The sequence below is a fragment of the Lissotriton vulgaris genome, chromosome 2_1 (assembly GCF_964263255.1).
Source record: "Lissotriton vulgaris chromosome 2_1, aLisVul1.2, whole genome shotgun sequence".
Lineage (NCBI taxonomy): Eukaryota > Metazoa > Chordata > Amphibia > Caudata > Salamandridae > Lissotriton > Lissotriton vulgaris.
Genome location: NC_141687.1, coordinates 1,760,494,133 through 1,760,521,604, shown reverse-complemented (window position 1 = coordinate 1,760,521,604; position 27,472 = coordinate 1,760,494,133). Strand labels below are relative to the sequence as shown.

At 43.1% G+C, this 27,472-nt stretch overlaps 1 protein-coding gene across 1 annotated transcript in view; it reads left to right on the top strand.

The window, feature by feature from the left end:
* Positions 1 to 27,472, top strand: part of LOC147733250 (mucin-2-like) — a 596,915-nt gene that overhangs the window by 69,600 nt on the left and 499,843 nt on the right. The window contains exons 5-8 of the mRNA XM_086958940.1: positions 6,589 to 6,805; positions 7,101 to 7,226; positions 25,412 to 25,529; positions 26,982 to 27,120. Coding sequence (XP_086815066.1) covers positions 6,589 to 6,805; positions 7,101 to 7,226; positions 25,412 to 25,529; positions 26,982 to 27,120 — 600 coding nt within the window. The remainder of the gene's footprint in view (positions 1 to 6,588; positions 6,806 to 7,100; positions 7,227 to 25,411; positions 25,530 to 26,981; positions 27,121 to 27,472) is intronic.

The following is a 27,472-nucleotide window of genomic DNA, read 5'->3' as shown; positions in this document are numbered from 1 at the left end:
ACAGCCACTAAGAAGCATTGGAATGTTGGTGCACCGGGCTTATACCAGCCATTATAAGCCCGGAGCTACTTCATTGTTTTCAAAGGAGCTTTCAATGTTCCAATGTTTTAATATAGTTTATAATCAATTTATGGTCTATATCAATGAACATATATTGACTTAACAAGCATTGTTTTCTTTTTACATCTTTTATTTTTTCCTATCCCTATGATTTAGCAATACATTTTCCATTGCAGTAAACTCTAAGGGAACTATTAAATCATGACAGTTTATGGTATAAATAATTTAGGTTTTCTGTAGTGTTCTGAGTTTTTCTTCAAACAAGCACATGATACTTCATGTAATGGAAACAGAAACGAGTAAGGTTCCTTTGGCCTATCTTTTCAGTACCTTAATGTAAGTCGTTTCAACAATAGATCAGTTTCTGTGTTGTTTTGTGATATTACTCATGCAGTTAGTATAGAATTTGAGCAATGTAAGTTATTGTGTTGTCACCAGGGTTAAGGCCATGTGACTTACATCCTGAAAGGATAGAAGGTCAAAGGTCATATCATGGCATGTGGCCTGTGATGCCATTGAAGGCAAATGGTGTGTGATGTCACATCTGCTACTCTCCGAATTTAGTTGAATCAACATCGTTCAGAACTACATTCCACATAATGCCAACGGTTTTTTCTGATGTCTCCCTTACTGAAGGCAAACTCATTTGAAAAGTTATCTACTGGTTTGTTTAATCACTGCTACAATTTGTGTTTGTGTTTGTAACCATTTGCGTCTGACTCAGGTGATGTTATGTTATGTAGATTTTTACGAGGGTATCCAGGCGTGTAGGCTTTGGACCAAGATGCCGGGTCTCTGTTCTCGCAGAAATTAGTCGAAAAACCAGGCCTTCAACGTCTTGTGGAATTCAGGAAGTGAGGAAGAGGAGGTCTTGGGTGTGATGTTGGAGATTGCAGAACCTCTCGTTCTGCTTTTGTGGATGAGGGAGAGTGTCAGTGAGAGTGTGGCTGAGCGCAGGTGTCGTGGTGGGTTATTAAAAGTACAGGTGGATGTTCAGGTATGCAAATCCAATGTTGTGCAGTGCTTTGCATGCGTGCGTGAGGAGTCTGAGTTGGCTTCATTTGTGGATGGGGAGCCAGTGGAGCTCTCCTAGGTGTGGTGAGATGTAGGTGCATCGTGGAAGGTCAAAGATGAGTCTTTCTGCAGTGTTCTGGATGGCCTGGAGGCAAAGTAGGAGGTGGTTTGAGATACTGGTGTAGAATGTGTTGCCGTAGTCTAATCTGCCAGTGAGGGCTTGAATGACCATGTGCCTGGTGTTTAGGGGTAGCCAATTGAATATCTTGTGGAGCATGTGAAGAATGTGGAAACAGGAGAATCTGGCCGCAAGCTGATCTTGTTGGCCTGCACTATCATGTTAAGTAGGGGTGGGCAGTAAATTTTGTTCCACTGATGCAGCTTGCAAAGTTTTCCGCACTCTGTGTGAGGTTTTGTAAAACAACATTGCCACCCACATAGTGTAGCAAAGTTTACCAGCGGCCGTGATCGACCCACCCCCAATGTTAGTACTATTGCATTCTGGGGCTCGAATTCTTCTTTTTTTTAATTTGGATTATCACCCAAGGAAAAGGTGATTAGTGGCTCTCACCTCTTGAAATGGATGTGGGCACCCCTGTTTTTCTGGATGTGCAGGGTGGGTCACGCTTAGTTACATGGACTTGGTACATGCTTCGCATTAGATTTCTGGTCCTCATGGTGCATGCAGTGCCCTGCTTGGGAAGAGTGGATTAGCAGGATGAGTAACCTCCGGTTGCTCCCTGTAGGGATGTGCCGCCAGACTGAATGCTTGCACTGAGAACTCACCGCAAATGTTAGAGGGGTGGGTAACTGTTACCTCTTGCTGCACTCCCAAAACGAATCGCCACTGGTTGAAAGGTTTTTGGAGAAAGTAACTTTAGAAACCCAATGCTCTTTTTCCAGTCAAGAATGGCAGGCCTTATCTATAACAGGAAACAGGGCCTTAAGAGCTGCTAACTTTAAAAGAATGGTGTTCCTGTCTCGTTGGCTGGCTTACTTTACTCCGAAGGCCATGATCAGAATTTATCCGGAAGTAGAAAATAGGTGTTTCCGTTGCTTAGCCCTAAGTGAAGGGGGATGGAGACACATATTCTTCACCTGTCCAAAACTGGGGTTGTTTTGGGAGAACATTTTTGGGGTCATAAGTTGGGCACTCCAGAAACCACATGATCCAATAGTGGAGGCTGCCCTCTTCGGTATAACAAGTCGGGGGATCAAGTTGTCCAAATCAGAGGGGACATTTTTAGCTATATCGACTTTGATGGTCCGCTCCCAAATTTTACAATATTGGAGAATGCTTGAAGCACCTCTATATGAGAAATGGCTGAACAAGAAGAGGCGTACCAAGAAGTTTGAAGAAGCTTATGCTAAGCGTGTGGGGGAAATTAAAACGTTTTCTGCTATTTGGAAATATGTCGCGGTTTGTGAAACTTAAGCTTGGGGGTTGGGCCCGATTTCAATATTGTAACAGTCTAAGAAATGCTATTTTAGATAGTTATTTGGAAGAAAGGGAGAAAATAAAAGATAAAGAAAAATCCTGTGTTAAATGTAAATGTATGGGGAAAGTAGTGCATGGCCAGCTAATGAATAGAATTTTGGTTTTGAAAGTATCTTTTTACTTTGCTAAATCATGTCGAAAACTTGTTGGGTTAAAATATGATTTGCTCTTTGTTGAACTCAAGAGATCGATTATCAAAGGTTTATGGTAACATGTCTCTATGGATTGTCTTCCTTGATGCTCTGCTCAATACTACGAGCCTCATTTATGAGGTTTTACCATAGAACAGCAGCGCAGGCCTTCCTGCTGCGCTGGCCTAAGCGAACAGAAAAGGGCAGGAATGCGCCGTATCTATTAGATTGTCCTTTCCCCCTGCATCGGTGCACAATGGGCTACTGTGCGCCCCGCAGGCACCATGGTGCAAGGTGCCTGCGATGAGGGAATGATTGTTTTTGTGCAGGAAGGGAAACCTTTCTGCACAAAAACAAGCACAAGAGGATTTTTCCTTTTTCTATGTGTGCTGCAGAAAGCAGCACACATAAAAAACGAAAAACAAGGAGAAATAAAGATATTTCTCCTCGTTGTGCCGGAGGCGTACGTTTTTGGCGCTGCCTCAGATTTACCATTTCTCATTAATCTAGGGCAGTGTCAAAATGCCATAGATGTTGCTGGGAACGCCCCCAGCAACACCCACTGCACGCCCCTTTAACGCAGAAAACTGCGTTAAAGGGCACAATATTTACGAGGCACCATTTAGCCAAAATAAAGTGGCCTCGTAAATATGGAGCAGGCTCCTGCGCCGCGGAACGTCACAAAAATTGACATTCCGACGGCGCAGGGGGCCTCATAAAGGGGCCTCATAAATTAGGTACTAAACGTATTAGTAGCTCCTAACAAATTTAATTGAACACAAAAAGCTCGAATAATACAAAATGCTGGAGACACTTGCTTCTCACAACCTATCCAGTTAGCTCTTTTATCACATCCACATTGCTTTATTGCCTAGTCAGCCTCTTTGGTAATGAAATGCGTTACTGCATTAAGCCATTTGGTAAACTTTTGCAGGTTACATGAATTAATTTAAATAAACATTATATTGAAGAAAAAAAGAAAAGTGTTCTGCTTTAAGCAGTAAAAACTGTTTTCACATTGTGTATGACAGATACATGCCTTTTATACTCATATTACAAAAGTACAAAACTTTATATAGTTTCACTTTCCAGAGTATTCTGGTTTCAAAATGTCTCCACTTTTAGTTCCTTCGATTATCACCACATTTCACTGTCTTCTATTCCATATTCTATATCCGATCATTTTGCTCATTAATGGACCAATTCGCAGTTTGCTTGTTTTTTTTTCCCTCTAAATACACCGCATCCAATATCATCATCCATTGGAAGGAAAGCATTTCTCCACCCAAAACCAATGTCCATGAAATTCTAAAAATAACTGTTCACATTATCTTCAAACTTCCATAATCCATACTAATATAATAAAGAGAGACCCCAAACCTTTGAGCCGGGCAATCTCAGGAACCACAACACCAATCACAACACCCAATACAGCGTTGGAAAGGGCAGTTACAGCAGAAGGACATAGGCTATGCAGACGCCCACCAAATACATTTAAAAGGTAAAAGAACCGTGCCAGCAAAGTAGTCCCTTGTGGGCGTGTCTGCGTTGTGCTGTGGGCGTGACAAACGCTGGGGGCGTGTGGTAAGTTCCGCCCTTCATGCCATGTCTCATATCGTGTGTTCTTCCCACTCTGCTCCCTTTAAATACCCCTGCACCCCATAATCATAACCCACCCTTACTCCTTAAAATACCCCAACACCCTTAAACACTAACTGATCTTAATCCTATAAATTTACCCTGTACCCCGAAACCCAAACCTAGCCCTGAGCCCTATAAATACCCCTGTACCTCAAAACCCAAACTTACCCCTGAACCCTAAAAATACCCCTGTACCCCAAAACCCAAACCTAGCCCTGAACCCTAAAAATACCACTGTACCCCAAAACCCAAACCTACCCCTGAAGCCTAAAATACCCCTCTACCCCAAAACCCAAACCTAGCCCTGAACCCTTAAAATACCCCTGTACCCCAAAACCCAAACCTACCCCTGAACCCTAAAAATACCCCTGTACCCCAAAACCCAAACCTAGCCCTGAACTCTAAAAATAACCCTGTACCTCAAAACCCAAACCTACTCCTGAACCCTAAAAATACCCCTGTACCCCAAAACCCAACCTAGCCTTGAACCATAAAAATATCCCTGTACCCCAAAATCCAAACCTAGCCCTGAACCCTTAAAATACCCCTGTACCCCAAAACCCAAACCTACCCCTGAACCCTAAAAATACCCCTATACCCCAAAACCCAAACCTAGCCCTGAAACCTAAAAATACCCCTGTACCCCAAAACCCATACCTATCCCTAAACCCTAAAACTACCCCTGTACCCCATAACCCAAAACTATATCTGAACCATTAAAATACCCAAACACCCCAAAACATGTACCTCAGTACCCCAAAACATATACCCCTATACCCATACTTACCTTATCCAAACATTAAAAAAAACATGCTTTTACCATTCATGCATTTACAACGAATTTCGTTGTAAATGTGTGCGTGGTAAAAGCATATAAAATGTAATGCTATGCGTTATAATGGCATTGCGGAGTCATAGTACTTTAATAATGAAAGTATGCAGAGTGATCGTATGCGGAAAGAAAGTTGCTGAATAATGGGTGTTTACCCTCCCCCGGTAAGTACATTGGTGGCACGGCGGCCCACATCTCCAGCAACATACTCATATTTTTTCACCACCCATTTGAATAATGCACAGGTCTCTCTCATTGATGGCCAGCACCGACATACACTTTTAGACACACCTCCCGCCACAAGTTCTAGAATTGCGAACTTTAGAGCTGGGGAGCTACGTTCGAATGTCGGCATCAGCTCAACATCCTGGGATTCCAGGCAAATCGCTTTGTCTCCCCGTGCCTACCACAAATGAATGTGTTCTTCTGTAATGTAAATTGTTCTCATGCCATGTTGTCGAATTCGCGCTATATAATATTGCAAGGAAAAATAAAGTAGGGAAACTCGAGTTCACACACTACTGAAAGCGCACTCTTAAGTGCATCAGCAGTGCACTGTGAATCGGAGCGTTTCACAGGCCTGTCACAGATAAGAAATGCTATCAAAACGAAATCCTACAAAACAATATACTACTGGCCGGCAGCAATTCATACCCGGATAACGTCGGGACGGGCTGCTAGTTTAAAGTATAAAACTGCACTAGTTCAATGTAATCTTAAGACTTCCATGATTCGAAGTCTAAAACCGAGTACGTTGGCGAGCCACCACCTAGTATGCATGCTTTCCATCCAAAGAATGAGAATATTGCTCGCTGTGAGGTTAGAGAACACAAATACATAGAAAAGAGAAATTGGGCATTTAATGAGCTAAACGATCTGTTAAGAAGAAGAATAAAGCCCTGAAGACGGGGTTGATTCAGCAAATCATGTATGACATTGTTGTGACATCAACTGTGATCCAGTGGCCTAGGCTGCCTGGTTCCCTGTGAGCTGGCCTGTGATTGAATGGAAGTTCTATCAAGTGAATGAAATAGAAGTGAAACAATTTTGAAACTAGTTATACTCTGGAATGCGGAACTATATAAGTTCATTTGGAACTGGTGAAAACAATATAAAGTGGAACTTTTCATGATTTTGTAGCATAAAACTGTTTATTACTTTTTTAATATGAAAATAGACGTCATGTGAAAACTATCAGGTTTTACTCCGAAAGCAAACCTCTTTTCTTTTGATTGAATGCATATCAGTTGGGTTTCTGGCATTCTTCGGGTGGAGATGAGCAGGACCATGAAAAGTTAAATAAATCCACATTATTCCGACGTAATATATATAGGATGTAGTGAGTGATCATACATATCTATTCAAAGTCAGTTTAACAACATACATATTCAAACAAGTTTTTTTTTTAACAGATCTCTGCTTGTGAAAAGGTACTGAAAGGCAGCGCATTTCATGGCTGCGTTGAACGTCTTGACGTCAGCCCGTATATCTCTGCTTGTGTTGCCGATCTATGCCACTGTAAGGCGTCACCAATCTCTTCCTGCCTGTGCAGCACAGTTGAGGAATATGTTCGAGCCTGCTTTGAGGCTGGTGGGACACCTCAGAACTGGAGGACTCCAGATCTGTGTCGTAAGTATCTTAGTAAGACATAAGTGCAACCAATTCAGTACTCCAGTCTGTCATTGGTTTGTGTTCAGCTCGCTAATGGAAGGGATCCTGGAACATGGTGTAGTGTGCAAAGAAGAGAGCTATAAGGGTGCCCCCTGCAATCAGTGGAATTTAGATTTTTGCAGGAGTAATTTACGCCACCCCTCAGTAGAAATATCAGACATGCCTTCTATCCGATAAAGGTCAAGTATTAATTAGGATGAGAAATATTTATTTCAAAATAATTCTTTTCTTTTCTTTCTCCCCATCAATCCAGCGATTTCATGCCCTTACAATAAGGAGTATCGCTTGCTTGGCTCGGCCTGTGAAGACACCTGCTCCAACTTAGAGATGTCCGAATTCTGCTTGCAGGGTTTGCAGGAAGGCTGCTTCTGTCCAGCAGGCAAGTTTATCCAAAGAGGCCAGTTGTCTTACTGAGTGGAGAATCAGTGTGAAGTGTGCAGAAGCCATTGCAGTTTTAACACGAGAATATCTTAATATTTAGAGCAGTTTGTTTAGTGGACACTATAGGACATCCTTACACCATGTCAGATCCCCACCATTTTGCAAGGTGTGCGCAGTCCTTTTGAACATGATTTTGATGGCTTGCTTAAAGTGGGGCAAACCCGTTATAAATAGCCACACCCACACTTGCAAATAATTGACCGGGTTTTAGCATCACCATCACCACATAGTTAGGTTTTGGCAAATCAGATAATTAGTGTCAGCGCTAGTTCTGAAGAACATGCCAGCCTGAGGTGCCAGCAGTGAGGGGAACATCACCCGTCTTCAGCTATAAGGGGAGCCTCACCCAGCCCTGCAACATTCACACCTATGCCTTGAATGTAAAGTTGGTGAAGTCAAGACATTGCATGCTCTTGTGCTAAGATCTATTGGATTGTCTTCAGCAGACTGTGCCTAAACTAGTATCTGCTGGCTAATGGTTAATCACAAACCTGTTGTATTACTACTTCCCTGATCCAGTACTGCTTTCGGGTTTAACACTTTGAAGTAGAATTATAGGGCTTGAGTCACTAAAATGTCCCCCAAACTTAAGACAGTCTTCAAATATTGCTAAGCCGTAAAATTTCATCTTGAATACGGAGAAAACCCTTTCTAAAGCATTACTATCTTTCACGGCTTAGCAACTGCTCAAAGTAAAATGGGTATATTGAGTAGTAAAACTGGATTATTCGGATGCACTCTTCATGGACAAAAAGCTTAGTAGTGCAATTCAGAGTTTGATTTGGTGCTGGAACAAGTTTTGTTACATTATAAATTGATGAAGTACAATAAATACCCCAAGGTGCGTCCTGGTGCTAGGGATCAGGCACTAAATAGTCTGAAATTTAGGGGTGTTTCATTGCTTCCATTATTACGAGTGGCGGCAACTCCGCAATGGCAGAAGCGTCGACCCACTGCCTGGCTCAAAGCCTGCAAATTAAAATTAAAATTATGTTCTTGTTTCGTTTTAATTTACATTAGCCGGCTCTTCTCCAGTGGTGTTGGGAGGCGTGGGGCCGAGATATGGGAGGAGGAGTGCTAGTGCACTCCAGTCCCTAAGTGCTCATGTGTGTTTGGCCAGTCGTCTCAGGCCGACCAAAACACACATGGGCACTTAGGTTTCCTCCAGCCCAGCTGAATTGAGGAGCCGGGCTGGAGAAACCCCACAGACTACCTGGTCTGGCAGGGCATTTATTCTGCATGCTCAGACCAATCCGTGTGCTACTCTGCGGCACAGGGATTGGACAGGATGTCTGTTCCAGGGGCTGCTGGGGCCAACAGGCAGGAAGAGGAGAGGCAGTGCGACGAGACAAGATGGATGCTGGAGTGGCCGGCGGCAAAAGATATGTTAAAAAAAAGAAATATTTTATTCAACACCCCACCCCTCACGTGACTCATCCCGCACGACCCCACCCTCCCCACCACCCTCCCTTTATGGCAGCCGCCGCTGATTATTTAAACCCCAGAGTGGAAAAGGAGCACACACCCATCTGGCTGCTGTTGAGGCATGGAATGTACACCACAGGGGAGTAGACTGCCCAGGGACCTTGTGTGTGGCGATAAAGCAGACATTTTCTCCTCAGATAGATAGGGAAAGGACTGTAAGCGGCTGTGTGCACCAGGCAAAGAGATTGGAATACTGAACATTGTTTTACAGGTAGCCAATGTAGCTCTCGAAGACAGGATGTTACCAACGCCTTTCTAGGGTGATTCAGAATAAGGCTTGCACTTGTGTTCGTAAGAGTCTGCAGACAGAGGATGAAGTAGTCAGGAATGCCCAGATACTGAAAGTTTCTGAATCCAATCTAGAGATGATTAGAGATTAGACCATACATTTACATCAGACTACTAGTAGCAGTGGTAACATGTTTCTCAGCATTCTCAGTTAGGCAAAGCAAGTAGCTCAGAGTGCATTGATGTCCTCGGCGAAGGACAGATTTTATTCAAGGAAGAAACTCAAGCTTTTCACAGCATCTACTGGGAATGGAGTGATTGCCGAGCACTGCACGCGACCAGGCTGCAGACAAGGGAGGAGAACATTTTCCGAAGAGGAGGACCTCAGTTTTGTCATTATTAAGCATTACGTTCAAGGCATATTCCTGCATCCATGAGGCTGCTGCACCCATGCACAAATTAAAGAGAGTCTGAGAGGAGGATGGATTGTCAGAGATGGTTTAAAAGTATCAGCCACTGTGCTTGTGGCAACAGGAGTTGCTTTTGTCACTATTTTGGATCTGTCTGGTTGTCATGTCACTTTAGTTTCTCCATCCTTCTAGTTGAGAGCCAGGCTTATGATGTATCTGTTGTGATGTGACTGGGGAACACAGGTCTTTGATTCCTAAGGCGTTGAATGTTTCGGACTACTTGTTTAATCTGCTAGGTGAGAATCCTTGAAGTCATTCTCTCCAGCAGGATTGGAGATTGACAGTCCGAACCGCTGCATGTCAATGCACAGCACAAATTGTGGCACATTATGCCACATGACTTCAGACCGCTGGCTTGGTCCTGGACGTCTACTATTATACTCTTTGTTACTTATAGTCACTCCCAAATAGAGCTGGCGTCAAAATAAAAAAAGACAGATTTTTTCATGAGCCATCATTCAATGGTGTGCACGAGCTTAGTGTAGCGCTGCTTGTTTGCTGTCATGTGGCCCGCAGCCAATCTGTATTACTAGGTGAACAATCATTGGTGTCCTTATTCTGCTGATGGTCCTCGTCACCAGCACTGATTTGTATACACCCAGGCCCTACCACTCTCTCCAGGAGAAGACCATTAAACAGCATTATGAATTCAAATAAGAGAAAATAGGACGTCTGTATGTGATATTTAGTGACTTTATTTAAGTGCAGGCTTTTACATGTTGCCTATGTTTGACATGTGCATCTTGTCCACATGCATAAGGAGAACAACTAATCCTATAGGTCATATGGGCGGGTTACATAAGATAGCTCCTGTATCCTTGATAGTCTTTCTACCAGATATTCAACCATTGTCCATCTTAGTGTCTGACCAAGATTACCTTAGAAGGATGCAACTACATTTTTATTTCTTGTTTAATAATTCATGTTGGACCTGGCTCTCTCTGCAGGGCCACTCCCAAAGAAGTGTGGCTCAGGGGTTAGAGGCGGCAGACCTGGAGCTTGAGTTCGGCCCTGGACCAGGGTTCAATTCCCCGCCTCGGCGGGTCTTGGGCTCAAAAATTTCACGGACTCGATAATTCTCGCTCCGGTGCCTTCTCGACTCACGGGTTCACACTCTGCGACTCTGGGCAATAGCTTGCTTAATCTCCACAACGGCCCCTCGCGGTGGGATGCCTGGCTTTCACCTTGTGGATACCCTGCCAGGGTTATCTCACAGGGGAATACCAGGACGGATTCCCTAAGCAAGCGCGGAGATGCCCCAGGGTAAGTTGTGCGCTATATAAGTTTCATTCATTTCATTTCATTTCCATGAAACATGGTAGAATTAGCTTATACCCAATTGACATAGTTAATTTACTCCCTATTAAAGGGGTACGAAATGTACCCAGGGCCTGTAAGTTAAATGCTATTTGTGGGCATGAAGCACTTATTGTGCCACCCACAAAAGTAGCACTTTAAACATGTCTCAAGACTGCCATTACTGCCTGTGTGTGCAGTTTTTAAGCTGCTATATCGACCTTGCCAAATAAACCTTTTGCCAGGTCCAAACATTACTGTTTAATATATATACCTCAAGGGTAGGGCTCGGACAGCCCAGAGGGCAGGGTGTAGTGCATTTCAAACGAAGAACATGTATTTTTAAGTTCCAAATGTCCTGGTAGTAAAAAACTCTCAAATGAGTTTGTCACTAATGCAAGGCCTACTTCTCCCATAGGATAACATTGGAGTTACCTTATTACATTTTATAAGCTTAATTTCCAAATGAGAATAGCTACCTAGTTCCTGTTTAGCGTCGCTGGTATCACAATTTAAAATTCTAACCTATGGTGAAGTCGGGTTTTAAATTGCAATACTGAAAATTCCACTTTTAGAAAGTTGTCATTTCCTTGCCTTAGCCATTTGATGCTTGCAACCTGCCTCTCGGTCACATGGCTGGGTGTAGCTGACAGTTGGGCTTTGTGTGTTCCCCCTAGACAGCTACACACAAGCGAGAGGGAAGGCTGGATGGGTCATCACTAGCAGGATGGGTGGGAGGAGCGGGACCTAGACTCACTTCCACTTGAATAGGCTATGTCCTGTCTCCACACACACGTCTGCATACCCCCTATAGTAAGTCTGGAGCCAGGGCCAGGTAGGCAGAGCACCAGTGCACTTCAAAGGCATGCCTCTAAAAGATTCTCCCCGCTTCAAAGACACACCTGCGTAAAAATACTGGGCCTCAGACACCAACTCTTCAGTACACTTTTGGACCTGTAGATACTCTGCCAGGAAGAAAAACTGCTGTGCTGCTACAAGGACAGCCACTCCGCTGAACTGCTTCTTTAAAAGAACTGTTCCCCTGCTGACCTGCAACCTGCTGCCGTTTTGCCTAGGGAAGAAGAATTGGACTCCCAACTTCATCGTAAACCCAAGACCCCAGAGTGACTCTGAGGCCTAGTCTGCTGGCCTCCTATATGAGCCTCAGGGACATAAAAAGTTCACCATACAGTTTCTTGACCCATCTGCAGTGAGTTCCTGACCACAAGTGGTGCATCTCAGGTCCTGGACACTTGATGTGGCTCACAGGCACTGAAATCATGCATTTGGACTCTTTGCGACTGCTAACAGGTATGCTTGCAACGAGACCGTGCTGCACTGTAAATCAGCACGAAGTGCTGCCAGCCTGTCTCTTTGCAGTGCAGCATCTACCGCTCGTGGGGACTGCCAACGCGAAGCTCCAGTCCTCCCATCCACAATGCCCATCCTGCTCTTCACATCACATGATAGCTTCCCATGACTCTCTCTTTGCGGCCCTCTCTAAAGCTAACAAAACTATTGCGCCAAACTTGAGAAGGTAAACCTTCAGCAGGACTAACCCAGAACTATATCCGATCTGCTCTCCATAGTGGTCAGCCTGAACTTTTGACTTTGACCCGCTCCAGCAAGACTAGATAGCCGTGGTTGGCGCTTTGTGATTTTAGGTCCTATTTTACACTTAATTCTTTAAGCATTTATAACTCTGGTTATCCAGTTTTGGGGTATCTTTCATAGATTTACATGCCTGAATCATTCCCCGTCGTTGTAGTGAGAGTCCCATGGTATATATAACAAAGTAGTACATTTTAAATAGTACATTCCATAGGCTAACATGGTAGTAACCATGTATTCAAAAGCCTATTAGCCTTCATTTACAAAAAGAACCAAACTCAAAACACAACCAATCAGCAGGCATCACCCTCTAGAACCTTTCCAAGAAAGGCTGAATCCCTCAGATTTTCACTGCACTTCGTGTGTAAGGGAGTCTCCCTGAGCTCTGCTCAGTTCTTCAGCTTTTTTCAGATACATTTATTTTGTAAACCTTTAAGAAGAATGTCTGATAAAAAAGGATTATTTAGAGCTTGTAAATCCTGTGGAAAGAAAAGAGTGCATGTGGATGATGCCCACAAAGATTGCAATTATTGTCTCTATCCCAACCATGAGACAAGACAATGTAAAATATGCTGCGCTTTCTCAACCAAAACCTTGAGAGATAGAGAAGGAAGACTTTTCTTGTGGATTAAAAAGAAGCAGAGTGCTTCATCTGATGTGGATAGCGACACATCCTCCAAGTCACACAAGAGGCCTAGGTCGCCTGAGGGTCAGTTTGAAGAGAGAAAGAAACATTCAAAAGTCTCTCATCTGACCAAGGAATCTCTTAAGCAGGAGAAACAGCCTAACGTCTCCTCAAGATTGGATCCCCTCAGTCTTCAGGAACATCAAAAAGAAAACCAGAGTCGTCAAGTCATTCCAGAGGTAAAGTCAGCCAAAAATCTTCATCAGCGTCAAGTTTACCATCGACGCCTACAGTGACTACAGTGACTCAGTTGTCAAGACCATCAACGGCGTTAACTACATCTACGGCGAGTATCAAGGGTTCCATACCGCCGACGTTGCCTTTATCGTCAACAACTTCAATGTCGACGAGAGCACCACAGACGAAGAGCTCATCGTCGATGAGACCTTCGACGAAAACCTCGTTGTCAGCAAAGACCTCAACGACGACACCATCGTCGATGACGATACCATCGTTGACGGCAACACCATCGTCGACGATCCCTCCATCGTCGACAACAGCTGTTTCGTCGACAGTAATCCCCCTGACTACAGCAATACCACCATCTACAACTGTACTTCCCTCCACGACATCTTTGTTGACAACAAAAATTACACCGTCGACGCCACTGTCATCAAAAATTCCAATTTTGTATGCAGGTCCTTCAACTCCTGCAATCTGCACAGATGGAATTTAGGACACCAAAGATTTCACACTACCTCCCAACTATCTTTTAGACGTGGAGGATTCTGATGAGGACGATGGCTAATTTGGAACGGCACATAGCCCTTCTGAGCTCAACGTCAAATACCAAGAAGCGGACAATGACTATGAGGATGAGGAACAATATTATCAGCACTATCCGGCCCCTTATGCTCAGTATCAACAGTACAAATACTTTGAGCAGCCAAGACAACAGCCTGCTGAATTTCCTCTGACACTGATACTGGACCTACAAAATATGTCAGCAGATTATAAAAGGGGGTGTCCTCCTTAAGAGGACATTGTCACAGTACCCCGCCTCCGCCAGTAGTACCTCAAACACCACTACAACCACCTCCTGCCACACCTGGGTTAACACCATGTCCCATAATTCCTCTGCCTCTCAGGGAGGATCCTACCACCCCAGAAGAAGAGCCTGAGGAAGGAGAAATCTATGATCCTCCTCCGCACATTGACGAATAGGATGATTACATAGCACCAACACCATCCCCACCACCTTATCGTTCTTCAGACTTGCCTCCAGAGGATATTGGAGGTTTCCACAATATTATGGACAGAGCCACTAACAGATTCCACTTGCCAACAAGTGTACAACAGTTGGACTGTTTTCTGTATGATTTTAAAGAGTAATCGAGAAAGACAGTCAGGTCAATACCTATAATTGATCACATTTGGCAAGAAGGGGTAAAAGTAATGAAGACGCCAGCCTCGGTGGTTCCTGTGCTACAGAGACTTGACAAAAAATATAGAGCTCCAGAGGACTCCCCTGCGTGCCTCACAGGTCACCCCAAGACTGACTCTGTGAATTCACAAGCAACCCAGAGACGATCGAAAAATCTACTCCTATCACATCTCCACCGGACAAAGATGGTCGACGTCTCGACTCCAGTGAAAAAATATTTTCCTCAATGGAAGCAATCTCAGTCAGTGCTGCTAAGGATTTGGCCATATTGGGCAGATACGATAGACAAATGGGGTCCAATCCTTGCGCAAGGAGAAAGAGCAGCGTCAGAAAAATTAGACATTGTAATGGACATTGCCACTACCAGCTTCCTGCAGTTAGCGGGTCCTGCCGTTCTAAGGCGACAGGAGTGGCTAAAAGCAACAAGTTTCTGCCAAGAAGTGCAGTCTAAAATTTTGGATATGGCCTACGATGGCGATTGCCTATTTGATAGTCACATTGATGAGGCGCTTACTGCAACAAAAAAGGATGCAGATACTGCCAAAGTGCTAGGTACCCTTCAGGACTGCAAAGTGCCCTTTTGGGGAGCTCGAGGTCGGGGTTTCTCGGGGTACAGGGGAAATTAGCAGCGTTCCCAGTCCTACTAGTCGCAAAATCGCCAAGGATACCAGCAGCAATCCTACCTCCATCCGACAACAGCTGGTTTCTCTAGACAAGGCTCCAGACAAAAGGCAGGGTCTCCAGCCCGCAACTCCGGTTGCAAGCATTGATTGCGACAGGGCACCAGTTGCTTTTCCTTTTCCCCCAACCAGTGTGAAAATCTCCAAGGAAATCCACCAGTGGCGCAACACACGTAGGACAAGTGGGTCTTAGATTTCATCTCTTCTGGACACACTTTGGAATTTACTCAAATACCTCCCAATACCCCTCCCAGGGGATTGCACCCCACTCATCTTCTCTTACTCAAAAAGGAAGCAAGGATCATGCTTCCCAAAGGAGCAATGGAAAAGGTCCCTTTTCCTCAAAGGGAAAGGTCTTCCTACCGCTTCTTTCTCATTCGCCAAAATTCGGAGGAGTGGAGGCCTATCTTAGATCTCAGGAAATTAAACAAATTCTTAAAAAGTGAAACATTCAAGATGGTCACGCTTTCAGACATCCTACAGTGCCTCAACAGCGGCAACTTCATGACTTCATTGGATCTCGAAGATGCATATTTTCATCTCCCTATTCATCCAAAGCACAGAAAGTTCCTATGGTTCACAGTGGATGGTACCCACGATAAATTTCTAGTCCTTCCATTTGGCCTCAAATCGGCTCCACAGACTTTCACGAACTTTTAGCTCTGGTGGCAGCAGCCTTGCGGAGCAAAGGTCATCAGTATTCTCATACCTAGATGATTGGCTGCTGAAGGCACCATCTGCTCAGAAGATTGTCTAACCCTGTTTCGCAAGTCTCAAAAATAAATTACCAAAAATCTTCAGTCCTTTCAAACCAGATAATGACATTTCTGGGTGCCAGATTGAACACCATTCAGAACAAAGCCTTCCTATCCCAGGAAAGACCACAATGGTTGCAAGCATTAGCACTCAAACTGTCCAGAAAAAAGTGTGTTTCTGTTAGAGTGTACAAGTCTCTACTGGGAATGCTCTCTTCGGCAATAGATCTCATGCCGCTGGCTCGCTTCCATATGAGGCCTCTTCAAGAGGAACTCCTATGCCAATGTATCCAAACCAAAGGTTCTTTCAGTGACCTGGTAAATATCACGCCACGGATGAAAGAGGCTTTCCAGTGGTGGGCTCAGAAATCACATCTGTCCGAGGGACTATCTTTTCTTCCGGTTATTCCAGACTGCATAGTAACAACAGATGCCTCTATGCAAGGCTACGGAAGACACTTACAGGACCTGCAGGTTCAAGGGAAGTGGTCCTTCGCTCAACGCCAAATGCACATAAACAGATTGGAATTGAAAGCCATTTTTCTCTCCCTTCAGGCCTTCCTTCCTCGAATACAGGGATCATCGATGTTGATCCGCACAGACAACACCATAAGCATATTCTATATCAACAAACAGGGAGGCACAAAGTCCCTATATCTGTCACAGTATGCCCAACAGTTAAGCAACTGGCTGACGCTCCACCAAATTTCCTTAACAGCGGCGCATGTTCTAGGCCTCCGGAATACCTTAGCGGATGCTTTGAGCAGAACGAATGAGAGCTGTCACAAGTGGGAGCTCGAACAGGAACAAATGGACAGAATATTTGCAGTATAGGGAAAACCAGCCTGGACCTGTTTTCAACCCAGATCAACTCCAAATGCCGATTCTTCACAAGCAGGTTCCCTCTCCAAAACTCACGGGGAATGCTCTTTTAATGCGCTGGTCAGGGATCTATGCATACGCTGTTCCCCAATTTCTCTGATAGCCATGGTCCTCACGAAGATGGAATGGGAACACTGTTGCATTCTACTGATTGCCCCCAGGGGGCCCAGACAGCACTGGTACACAGAACTTCCCCTGTTGTCGGAGGCTCAACCCATCCGCCTATTGCCAAAACCAACGCTGTTGACCAAGAACAAAGGCCAAGTATGTCACCCGGAGCCAGCTACTCTACAACTTCATGCGCGGCTCCTGAATTCTTCGAATTTAAAGATCTGAACATTGCACAAGAATGCAAAGACATAATTGCTAAGTCTCAGGATGGCAGCACCAATAATACATACAGATTGAAGTGGAAGTGTTTTTGTCTATGGTGCAGGCGCAATGAAGTACATCCTTTTCTCTCTGCTTCAGGGGAAGTTTATTTCCTCTCCTTAGCAAAATCTGGTCTGGCACACTCAACAGTTAGAGTTCACCTTGCTGCTATATCTAGATACAGGCGATCACCTAAATGTCCAACTTTATGGTCCTCAAGAATCATAAAGTAATTTATGAAAGGACTGTTAACAACTTTCCCGCCCATCAGAACTCCACCCGCAGAGTTGCTAATGTGGTATTATCTCAATTTCTAAAACAACCAATTGAGCCAATTCACAAGGCAGACTTGAAATATTTAACTCGGAGAATCGCTCTTCTTTTGGCGCTCACATCAACAAGAAGGTTAGTAAAATACAGGCTTTTACCATATCCCATCCTTTCTTACGCTTCACTGATGAAATGGTCATTCTTAGGACGAACCCTAAATTCATCCCGAAAGTGCCTTCTCAATTTCATTTGAATGAGCCTGACATCCTGAGAACTTTCTTTCCTAACCCTTCCACACCTTCTGAAAGAAATCTCCCCACTCTAAACATAAAGCGATGTCTTAAATTCTACTTACAAAGGACTAAGGCTATACGCAAGGCAAATCAGGTATTCGTAGCTTATGGTCAAAGCTGCCAGGGTATTGCAGTTTCTAAGGCTAGCCAGATGGATGAGCGCAATTCAGTTTTGCCACAACACGGCTGGCAAGCCATTATCAAGGGCTGTGAGAGCGCACTCCACTAGAGCAGTTTCAGCATTAGTTGCTCTATTTGCCGGAGTGCCACTTGAAAAGATCTGCAGAGCTGCAACGTGGAAAACAACACACACGTTTACGCAGCATTACTGCCTGGAGTCTTCACAACGTGCTGACGCATCCGGGGGACAGGTAGTACTAAAAAACCTATTTCATTAAAGGTAAGCCACTTTTAATGGAGGTCTTATTAGATGAGGTTTCTGATTGAGTATATGTATATATTAATATGTCTGTGTATGGATTTTTCCTTTAAGTACCTACAAGTAATCGATGCATTGCAGCACTGTTTCATGTTCAAGCCATTGATTTTAATATTAGCATTGCAGTAAGGATTATTTTAGCACTACCCACCGTCCACTTAAGTGCTTGTTAGAAATATATATATACATTTATATGCATATATATATATATATATATCTATATATATATATATCTGCTTAGAGTTTCCCCAACCGGATGAAGAGCACTCGAATTGCAGTTTAGGCTTTGCAGCTGTTTAATAGGTTTGAATTCGCCACGCTTGCCGAATCCATTCACACGTGACCTTCATTGATACGCCTGACGCGTTTCGAAGTAAACCTTCTCTTCAGAGGCGATGTCGGTCTGTAGTGCGTGTCCTGACACTCACCAGGATGTAGAATAGTCCATACTATGCCACGCCCCCTAAATGGAGGTAAAAATCTTCGTGAGGCATCCTGGGTGATGTAGTGGCAGGTAAGTTACCTTCCCTCTATGGGTGCACTATTTATTTAAAAGTGTTGGTAAAAGTTCAAAGCCCTCACATGGGCCTCGGCAAACGGGCTTGTTCACATCCTGTGATCTGCAATTTCCACTCTTGGAGCTGTGTAGATGTGGGCTCCGTGGCCTCCTTCTTTTTCAAGGGTGGTGCTCCTCGGCAGCAGGGATGCCGCCATGAATATCTGCTCAGAGTTTCCCCAACCGGATGAAGAGCACTCGAATTGCAGTTTAGGCTTTGCAGCTGTTTAATAGGTTTGAATTCGCCACGCTTGCCGAATCCATTCACACGTGACCTTCATTAATACGCCTCACGCGTTTCGAAGTAAACCTTCTCTTCAGAGGCGATGTCGGTCTGTAGTGCGTGTCCTGACACTCACCAGGATGTAGAATAGTCCATACTATGCCACGCCCCCTAAATGGAGGTAAAAATCTTCGTGAGGCATCCTGGGTGATGTAGTGGCAGGTAAGTTACCTTCCCTCTATGGGTGCACTATTTATTTAAAAGTGTTGGTAAAAGTTCAAAGCCCTCACATGGGCCTCGGCAAACGGGCTTGTTCACATCCTGTGATCTGCAATTTCCACTCTTGGAGCTGTGTAGATGTGGGCTCCGTGGCCTCCTTCTTTTTCAAGGGTGGTGCTCCTCGGCAGCATTGATACGCCTGAGGGGGGAGTGGCATAGTATGGACTATTCTACATTCTACATCCTGGTGAGTGTCAGGACACGCACTACAGACCGACATCGCCTCTGAAGAGAAGGTTTACTTCGAAACGCGTCAGGCGTATCAATGAAGGTCACGTGTGAATGGATTCGGCAAGCGTGGCGAATTCAAACCTATTAAACAGCTGCAAAGCCTAAACTGCAATTCGAGTGCTCTTCATCCGGTTGGGGAAACTCTGAGCAGATATATATATATATATATATATATAGATAAGCAAATCCTGCGCTGCCGCAGCGGCTTCAATCACGCGGTAGTCAGGAGAACAGGACACGGACCCAATTTTCGTGCTTATTTAAATTTTATTCGCCCAAGTTGTCAGAGACGCGTTTCGCAGCGCGAACGCCGCTTGTTCACTCGACAGTTTGTTTTACACTTGAAGGCTCTTTTAAAGTGACAGTGCATAGCTTTGTGAAATCATGTGAGTAATTTCGTTATAGACATGAAAGAAATACTTTCCGCTTTGCTTCATTTTGTTACATTTTCTCAACAGATTGAACTGAAATACATTTTGTTTAAATGAATTTAAAGCACAACGTCAAAATACATGTAATATATATATATATATATATTACCTACTGGCGATAGCCAGTAGGTATATATAGTTAGGATTTTTTTCCTATGGGATTTCTGAAAATTCTATGTCGAATAACTTTGGCGTTTGTGGACAGAATTGGCTGAAATTTTCTGGAAAATGGCACATTTTGTTTCTGAGCAGCCCCTGAAAATGTGGGGGGGTTTCGTCAAGGGGGGGCCGAGAAAAAAGGGGGGTCCCAAAACGCGTTTTTCCCATTAATTTTTCCATAGGGCGGTTGGACTCACTTTTAGCTCGAACGGCTGAATGGATTTACACGAAACTTGGCAAAATTGTAGATATGGTTTGCCCGACATGCCTTTGCTATGTCTCAATATATGTGCTCCAGTGGATTTTGAGAAATTAACATTTTTTAAAATATATATATCTGTGACAGCGCTCCGGTTAGCGCCCCGGTTCGCGTACCGGAAGCGTAACGGAACTTCGCGAAGCGAAGCTGATTGGCTCTCCGGTGTCTGTCAACATTCTTAACAGTCTGGAGCGGCCACCATCTTGTCTCTCGGTAGGATCGAGAGACAAGAGGTGGTGAAAAACGAAGGGGGAAATGAAGGAAAGGGGGCAAGGTAGACCCCTCCTGACCCCCTGGGATTGATGAGGGGGCTATTAAAGTGCCCCGCGGTAGAGGCTCTTCCCGGTACGCGAACCGGGCAGCTAACCGGCAGCGTAACGGGAGTCCGCCATCTTGTGTTTTTGGAGCGTCCGGTTCGCGTACCGGGTAGCGTTCCGGTAAGCGTAACAAGGGGAAAACCAAGAGAAACAGTAAAATAAAATTTAAGGGAATAGATTTCCACCAAACTTGGCAAAATTGTAGGGACTGTTTGTTTGATGTGCCTTTGCAAGGCCTCAAGATATGTGCACGCGTGGATTTTGTCTAATTAAGGTTAAAAAAAAAATATATATCTGTAAGCGTGCTCCGGCGCGCTTACGTTACGGGTTTTGTTTGCTCTGCAGAGCCGATACGTCACGGTTATGCGACGCGTCATGAGGCGTCTCACGTGGCTACGTGATACGTCACGTAATAAAGAATATATTTTACAGCTATAGATATTAGCTTTTAAAAAACCAATGAAATTCACTGAAATTCACTGTCATTTGAGATGTCATCAGTGATGTCATCAGTGATGTCACTGACCATGTCATGAATGATGTAATATGTGACATCATCAGCATTGGATTGCGGATGCGCGAAATATATAGTTAGTGCAACTAACTACATATGGAATTTCATTGGTTTTATATCAATAAAATGTCCAGCTAACTATATATGGGCCTAACCTATGGTTTTTTCAGTGAATTTTCAAGGTTTTGTAAATGCAAATTCCTAACTATATATGGTCTATAACCTATGTTTTTTTCAGTGAATATATATATATATATATATATATATATATATATATATATATATATATATATATATATATATATATATATATATATATATATACAAATAAAGAACTGCCAACTATTCTGAGTCTGGTCCGCTCTAACCTTAGGAGAAGCCGACAACTGCCCTTTAAGTCAACATGCAGGAACCGCAATAAGACAAAATAGGAGTTACGAGCACCAGCACGACCCGTGAAACCGCTTCTACAAGCTTTTTCTAAAATGAACGCGGCGATGAAAAATGAATGCGACTTTTGAAAAACGAAAATAAAAAATAAAGCGAGCGTGACACGGCAACCCGCGAGATTCACAAGGCAAATGGTGACGGCCGCGCTTGAGAAATAAAGCAGCAACTGCTGTTGTAAGAAGTGAAATACCAGACTTAAGGATTTGAACAAGGCGGCCAAAAAACCTTTATGTGAACCCTAAATAAGAACAACTCAGAAAGATTTGCGACAGCCTGATTAAAGCCTGCAATTATAAAAACAAGAAGGCTCATCTGTATTACATTCTGAAAATCGAGAAAGCCCTGATGAGAATCTGGGTATTAATTTCCCTGGATTTGAAACCTGTCGGCACATCAAAGGAGCACAAAATATAAGGAACCAAGGAACCAAGCTTTAGCTCTGAGATAGTTTGACTTAATTTCTGCTATTAATGAAATTCGCCATTTTTGGGTGACTGCTCCTTGGGACTATAAATATTTGGTCTTACATTTGGATATTGATTTATTCAGTTGCAATCCAAGAAGGTCATAAATGTCTGTTTGTTTTTGTGTAAAGTTTTGTACCTTTGATGTAGTATGTTAAGCTTGTTTTAGTGAAAATGTGGACTTTAAATGGTTTTTGTAAATATTTGTATATTTGTTCGTAAATGTTGTACAGAAGAGATCGTTTTTCTCCTTTTCATACAAAAATGTGTTAAACGGAAACATAAAAATTCAAATCAAAAGCGAAAGGTATAAATAAAATACCGGTTCAAACAAAAAGGATTTGTGTTTGACCAATGAGCAAGAATAATAAGAGCTTTAAAAATAATTGTGGTACAGGTAACTTTGTAGTTTATTGATTGTTATATGGCCCTGCCTAATCCACATTCCTAAGGGCCTAACTCCTTAGCTTTTCAAAATACTATTCTGTTGATAAATATGAGATTTTTAAATGTCATATGTGATATAGGAAGATTTTTAATTGCAGTACAGGAGTCATTGGAAGAGCTGCTAATATAACTTAAAATGGCAGAGGGAGATTTCTTCCATGATGTCCCTTTGATGTTCTTGTATGTATACAGAAATGTGCATTTTACTTTATTTAAATATTTCTATGTAAGTCATGAATTTAAAATCCATGTATGGATGGTTTCATTAATATTTATAGAACATGGCCGAAATAATCATGTCAGACTAAGGGTTACACACTTAGGGGCCTATTATGATGTAGAGCGGATGCAACAGCCTCGACAACGGGACCCACCGGCCGCCGGTCGAGTCCGGACCACCTCATTATGATGCGACCAAACACTGTGCATTCGTATTCTGACATTTCCCATTGAGAACATGTGCTACGTCCATAAACAGGCTGTAGTAAATCCTCCCACAGGGAAAGGTGCGATGATGTTAATCTCTGCTCGCCTACCCGCCAAGGGATGTAGGTATTAACAGTGGACCATAGGTGCCATGTCGGCCACCACCAGAGACCGCAAAGGAAAGGGTACATGCTTTCTGACAGGGTTTCCAAGTGGGAAAGGCTGGCATGGAAACCCTGCCAGAAACCATGCATCGTAATCCGGATGGCCTAAACCGCCATCCATTTGGATTAAGGGTGGGTTACGACTCTGACGGAAGCCAGCCGGAATCACCAAATTGAAACCGACGATGTTGGTTGTACGGCCTCTGACTTAATATTAGGAGAGTCTTAAGGGTCTTTGTAAATGGTTAGGACTGTTCAGCGTTTATTGCACTCTTTTTGGGGGGGGACCACTGATGTTGTGTGGCAGTGCTTGTATTTGTACTGTAAGTTTGATTGGGTTTTATTGTGCTTTGTTTTACCTTATTGATGTACTATTTGTATTGCTATCATTTTTAACCAAATGTTTTACGGCGTAGTTGTCTTTTATGGCAATGTTAGTGGAATGAAGTATACTGAATAAATGCTCTGTGCCAAACTACCAGGGAGTTCAGCACAACTTAATTTGGGGTTTGCTTGTGCCTTACTGTGAAAAGGATTGTGGTTGCTGGTTGACCATGGTTCAAACCCCAGCCAACCAGTAACCCAATTTTTCACGTTTACTGATTGAATACACTTTTCTTCTGCCAGTCGACAATAGATAGGGTTTCTTCCGTCCTTTGGGAAAGAAGGTTTTAACCACAGTTATAGACACAAAGAGGAATAACGTCTTGTATTTTTGCATCCTGAAGCAATTAGGGTAACATCAATGTGAGTTATCTCCCCTAGTATTGCTGTCAAGAATTTGGCACTTGTTACCAACAATTTTGCTCGCCTTCGATAAGGTAGTGGAAATCAGTGTTTAATTTGTAAAAAAAATAAAAATAATAAGTACCAGGGCCCTTGTGAGGCAGCAAACGCAGCTTGCACCACACATTGCCCCTGCATATACAAACCATCAGACTATTCCAAACCCCCAAAGCTTTAAGAGTGGTTTGGTCGGCAGGTATTAGTCATTTTTATTAAAGTTTATTTCATTAATAAACTGTTGTTATGTGTATTCCTGAATTAGATGAACAGTGCCACCATGTGACAGACTATTATAAGTGCCAATGTTGACAATTAAGTGCTTATGCTGAGCACCAGAAATCACTGGCTCAAATTAAGCACTGGGAAATACCTGTATAATTAATCTCCTTGGAAGCACATCTAAGGCTAAACCACGCACACACCTTTTTTGAAAGAACCAGCCCTGGATATTTTGAAGTGTAGTACAGTTTTCATAATTCATCATAATGCTGTAATTTATAATAATTTATTCTACCTTTAATTCCTTAAGAAATTCCAGATGATTTCCTACTCATTTGTGATTGGGCTGCTGCTCATTCATCAATATATTTTTGAAGTCTGGAAATGTCTTCCTGGTGTGCATTTTATTTAGTAGTATTGAATGTAGCATGTTTGGATTCTCTTTCGTGGTTTGCTTGAGTTTATACTGAAAGGAGATCTTTTCCATGGTCATCTGTGCATGATATTTGAACAGGCCTCTTTAGGAAACATTTGTGAGATATCTCGAAACCATTTTGCAGAAGCTGGGTTATTCTCCAGGAGGGAATCTGTGATTTCTGAGATTCTCATGGTCTCCTTGAATCTTGGCCGTGCTTTGCATTTTTCTTTGGCAGTTTCAAGGCAAAGATCAGATATTGTATTGTGTGCAGTAGTGTGACCTATCATATTCTAAACTCAATGGTGTGCGCTATCTTTTTTCTTGAAATTCTTGCAAGTGTGTTGTTTTTTATGGATGTAGTGAGTCTAATCCCAGTGAAAAGAGTTCTAGAGCTATAGCACAAGACAGTGCTAAGGGAGAATTCAGCTTTGATAAGGTGATCACTCACCCGATGACGATAATCAGACAGAAAATGTTAAATGTTTTTGCATATCAAAGTCTTTTAGCTGTTTGGGTATCAAGAAGTCTGGATATCTAATTTTGCCCCAAGCTATTTATGTTGAGATTCTTTACAACGCCAAAGTGCATGCATTCTGGGATGATGAACCAGGCTTGCGAGGTACTGACCTTTATCCGACACATCAAAATTTGAGAAACTTATTTAATTATCTACAAGGTCCTTGTTATTTCAAACATTGCCACTGCAAAAGCTCTTGCTTTGTTGCCCTCACATTATACTCGGACTGGTTCTTGATGCAGAACTCTCTCTCTGCCTCTACACCAGAGATCCTACACCTTCCATACATCTCACTGCCAAATTATTGTAAATCACAACTTTCACATGATGCAGGGAGCTCAGTTTTAGCAGAATAACGGTATTGTCGTACAAACAGCATACTGAATTGTTCTGTATTGCTCTATTTGTTTCAGAAACCGTATTTGATGACATCAGGTTCTCAGGATGCATCTCCAAAGAACAGTGTCCCTGCACCTTCGGAGGCGAGATCTACCAGCCACAGTCTTCCATCAACACCCCGTGCCGATCATGGTAACGTCCTGCCTGCATAAAAACTAGATACACAGTTAAACCAGATAAGTCCCCAGTATATGGTGGTTGAGGCTCAGACATGTAGATTCAAGATGGGAGGAGCTATGCTGTCATACCGTGGCCACCGGAACAAAAACACTACTGAGCCTCCTTCTTTAATTTACATTTTCAGCAGTACTCCAGCAGCTAGAGGTAGTGGGCAAATCAAATGTTTCTGTCAGCATAGAATGTAAATTAGAGATTCTGCAGAATGTGCTATAGCTGCTACTTTAGGTTCAGTAGAAACTACTCCCATGTTAGTGGAGCTGTTCATGGAGTTGGAGGTTAGAGGAGTGAAGCTGATCCAACACCCATGGAGAAAAGACCTCAGCAGGAGATGGAATAGATGTACATGACTGCAACTCACTTGGTACATTATCTGTAGTCGGCAGAAATGTTTGTAGGATATGGTTGGTGTTTTTTTTAAGCTACCACCATTTCAGTTGTGCATTTTAGAGCACTGAGTATTCACAATGGTACTCTTCATCGCTCCAATTCCTTCTATCTGAGCTCCCTGAAGTTTGGCAATAACACAAAGAGGGATTCTGGTCTTTAGTTTCTTTCCGTCTCCTGTCTGTTCTTTGTATTTACTGTTGAGGCAGAATGATGAAGCTACTTTGGTGTGTCATACTGTACCTGGGAGGTCAATGTAGCCGTAAACTGATCTGAGAGCTGCCTAGGTCCTGGCGCCGCATCATTTAAAATTCACCTTTTCTAATTCTACTCCCGAGTTTAATAAAGAACGTATCAGCATGATTCTGAAGGTCTTCATCCATATGAGAACCAGAGATGGGCTGTAATTCTGCGTAATTTGCTGCAGCGTAATTACACAGAATTAGAGCAAAATTATTACCCAGGGAGAAAAACCCTGCATTTAGTTTACTTTCCTTAGCGCAAAAAACACATTCACTCCCATGGAGTGCTAAAAAGCCATAAAAGTTTACAAGTCATCCAATAAAGGGGTGGATAAGTATTGGTATTGTACACAATAGGTCTCCACGACAACAGAAAGCTGTAGGCGAGACCTAAAAAGTTTATTTTTATACATCAGTTCATTGCAGAGATTGCACAATATGAAGCAGCGGGCTGTAGGCAAGGCCTAGAAACTATCAGTTTATGGCAGAGATTGCACAAAATGAACTTATTGTTTTGCTATAATGCATTAGAAGGGTTAACTCAAGGCATGAAATAGTAAAACTGCATATTTACACCTTTTGACAAACTCCCTGTTAATTTTGAAAGAAAGGGGTCTTGAAGCGACCTGCTTCGGCAGTGGGAGGATGAGGCTGTCAGCAGGGTGTTAGAAGATGGAATGGCATCTGGGGAAAAGACACAGGATTCACTGGCACTACTTGGCACATAACTATGACCACATGCTTGTCTTCTGCAATAATGCTCTTATTTTGTTTTCAGCAAATGCACTGGAGGCAAGTGGAAGTGTAAACAAGTTCAGTGTGCAGGGATGTGTTCTTTGGAAGGAGGCTCACACATTACCACCTTTGACGATAACAGCTACACATTTCCTGGTGTTTGCACGTACATCCTCTCAAAGGTATACCAGTAGTGAGCATATCCATGTCTTTGTTATCCCTCATTATTTCTTCATGGTTTATATAAGGTATAAACATAGAATTTTGTTTCAGGCAGCGTCAAGTCAACTAGCCATGAAACATTTCGCCTTATTAACTCAGCAAGTCAAAATGGTTCTGTGTGAAAGGAAAATGGACAGTGAAGAGCAAAAAGTGGAATACACAAGGGAATCAGAAAGTTATCACTAAGACCAAGATGTGGCATATTTACTTTAGAATGCAATAAGTTTGTAACTGATTTGGGATATTATTTAAAGGTGGGCTAAAATGGGGAGTGCTGCGAAAAACATGGCAGAAGTCCCGTCTACCTACTTC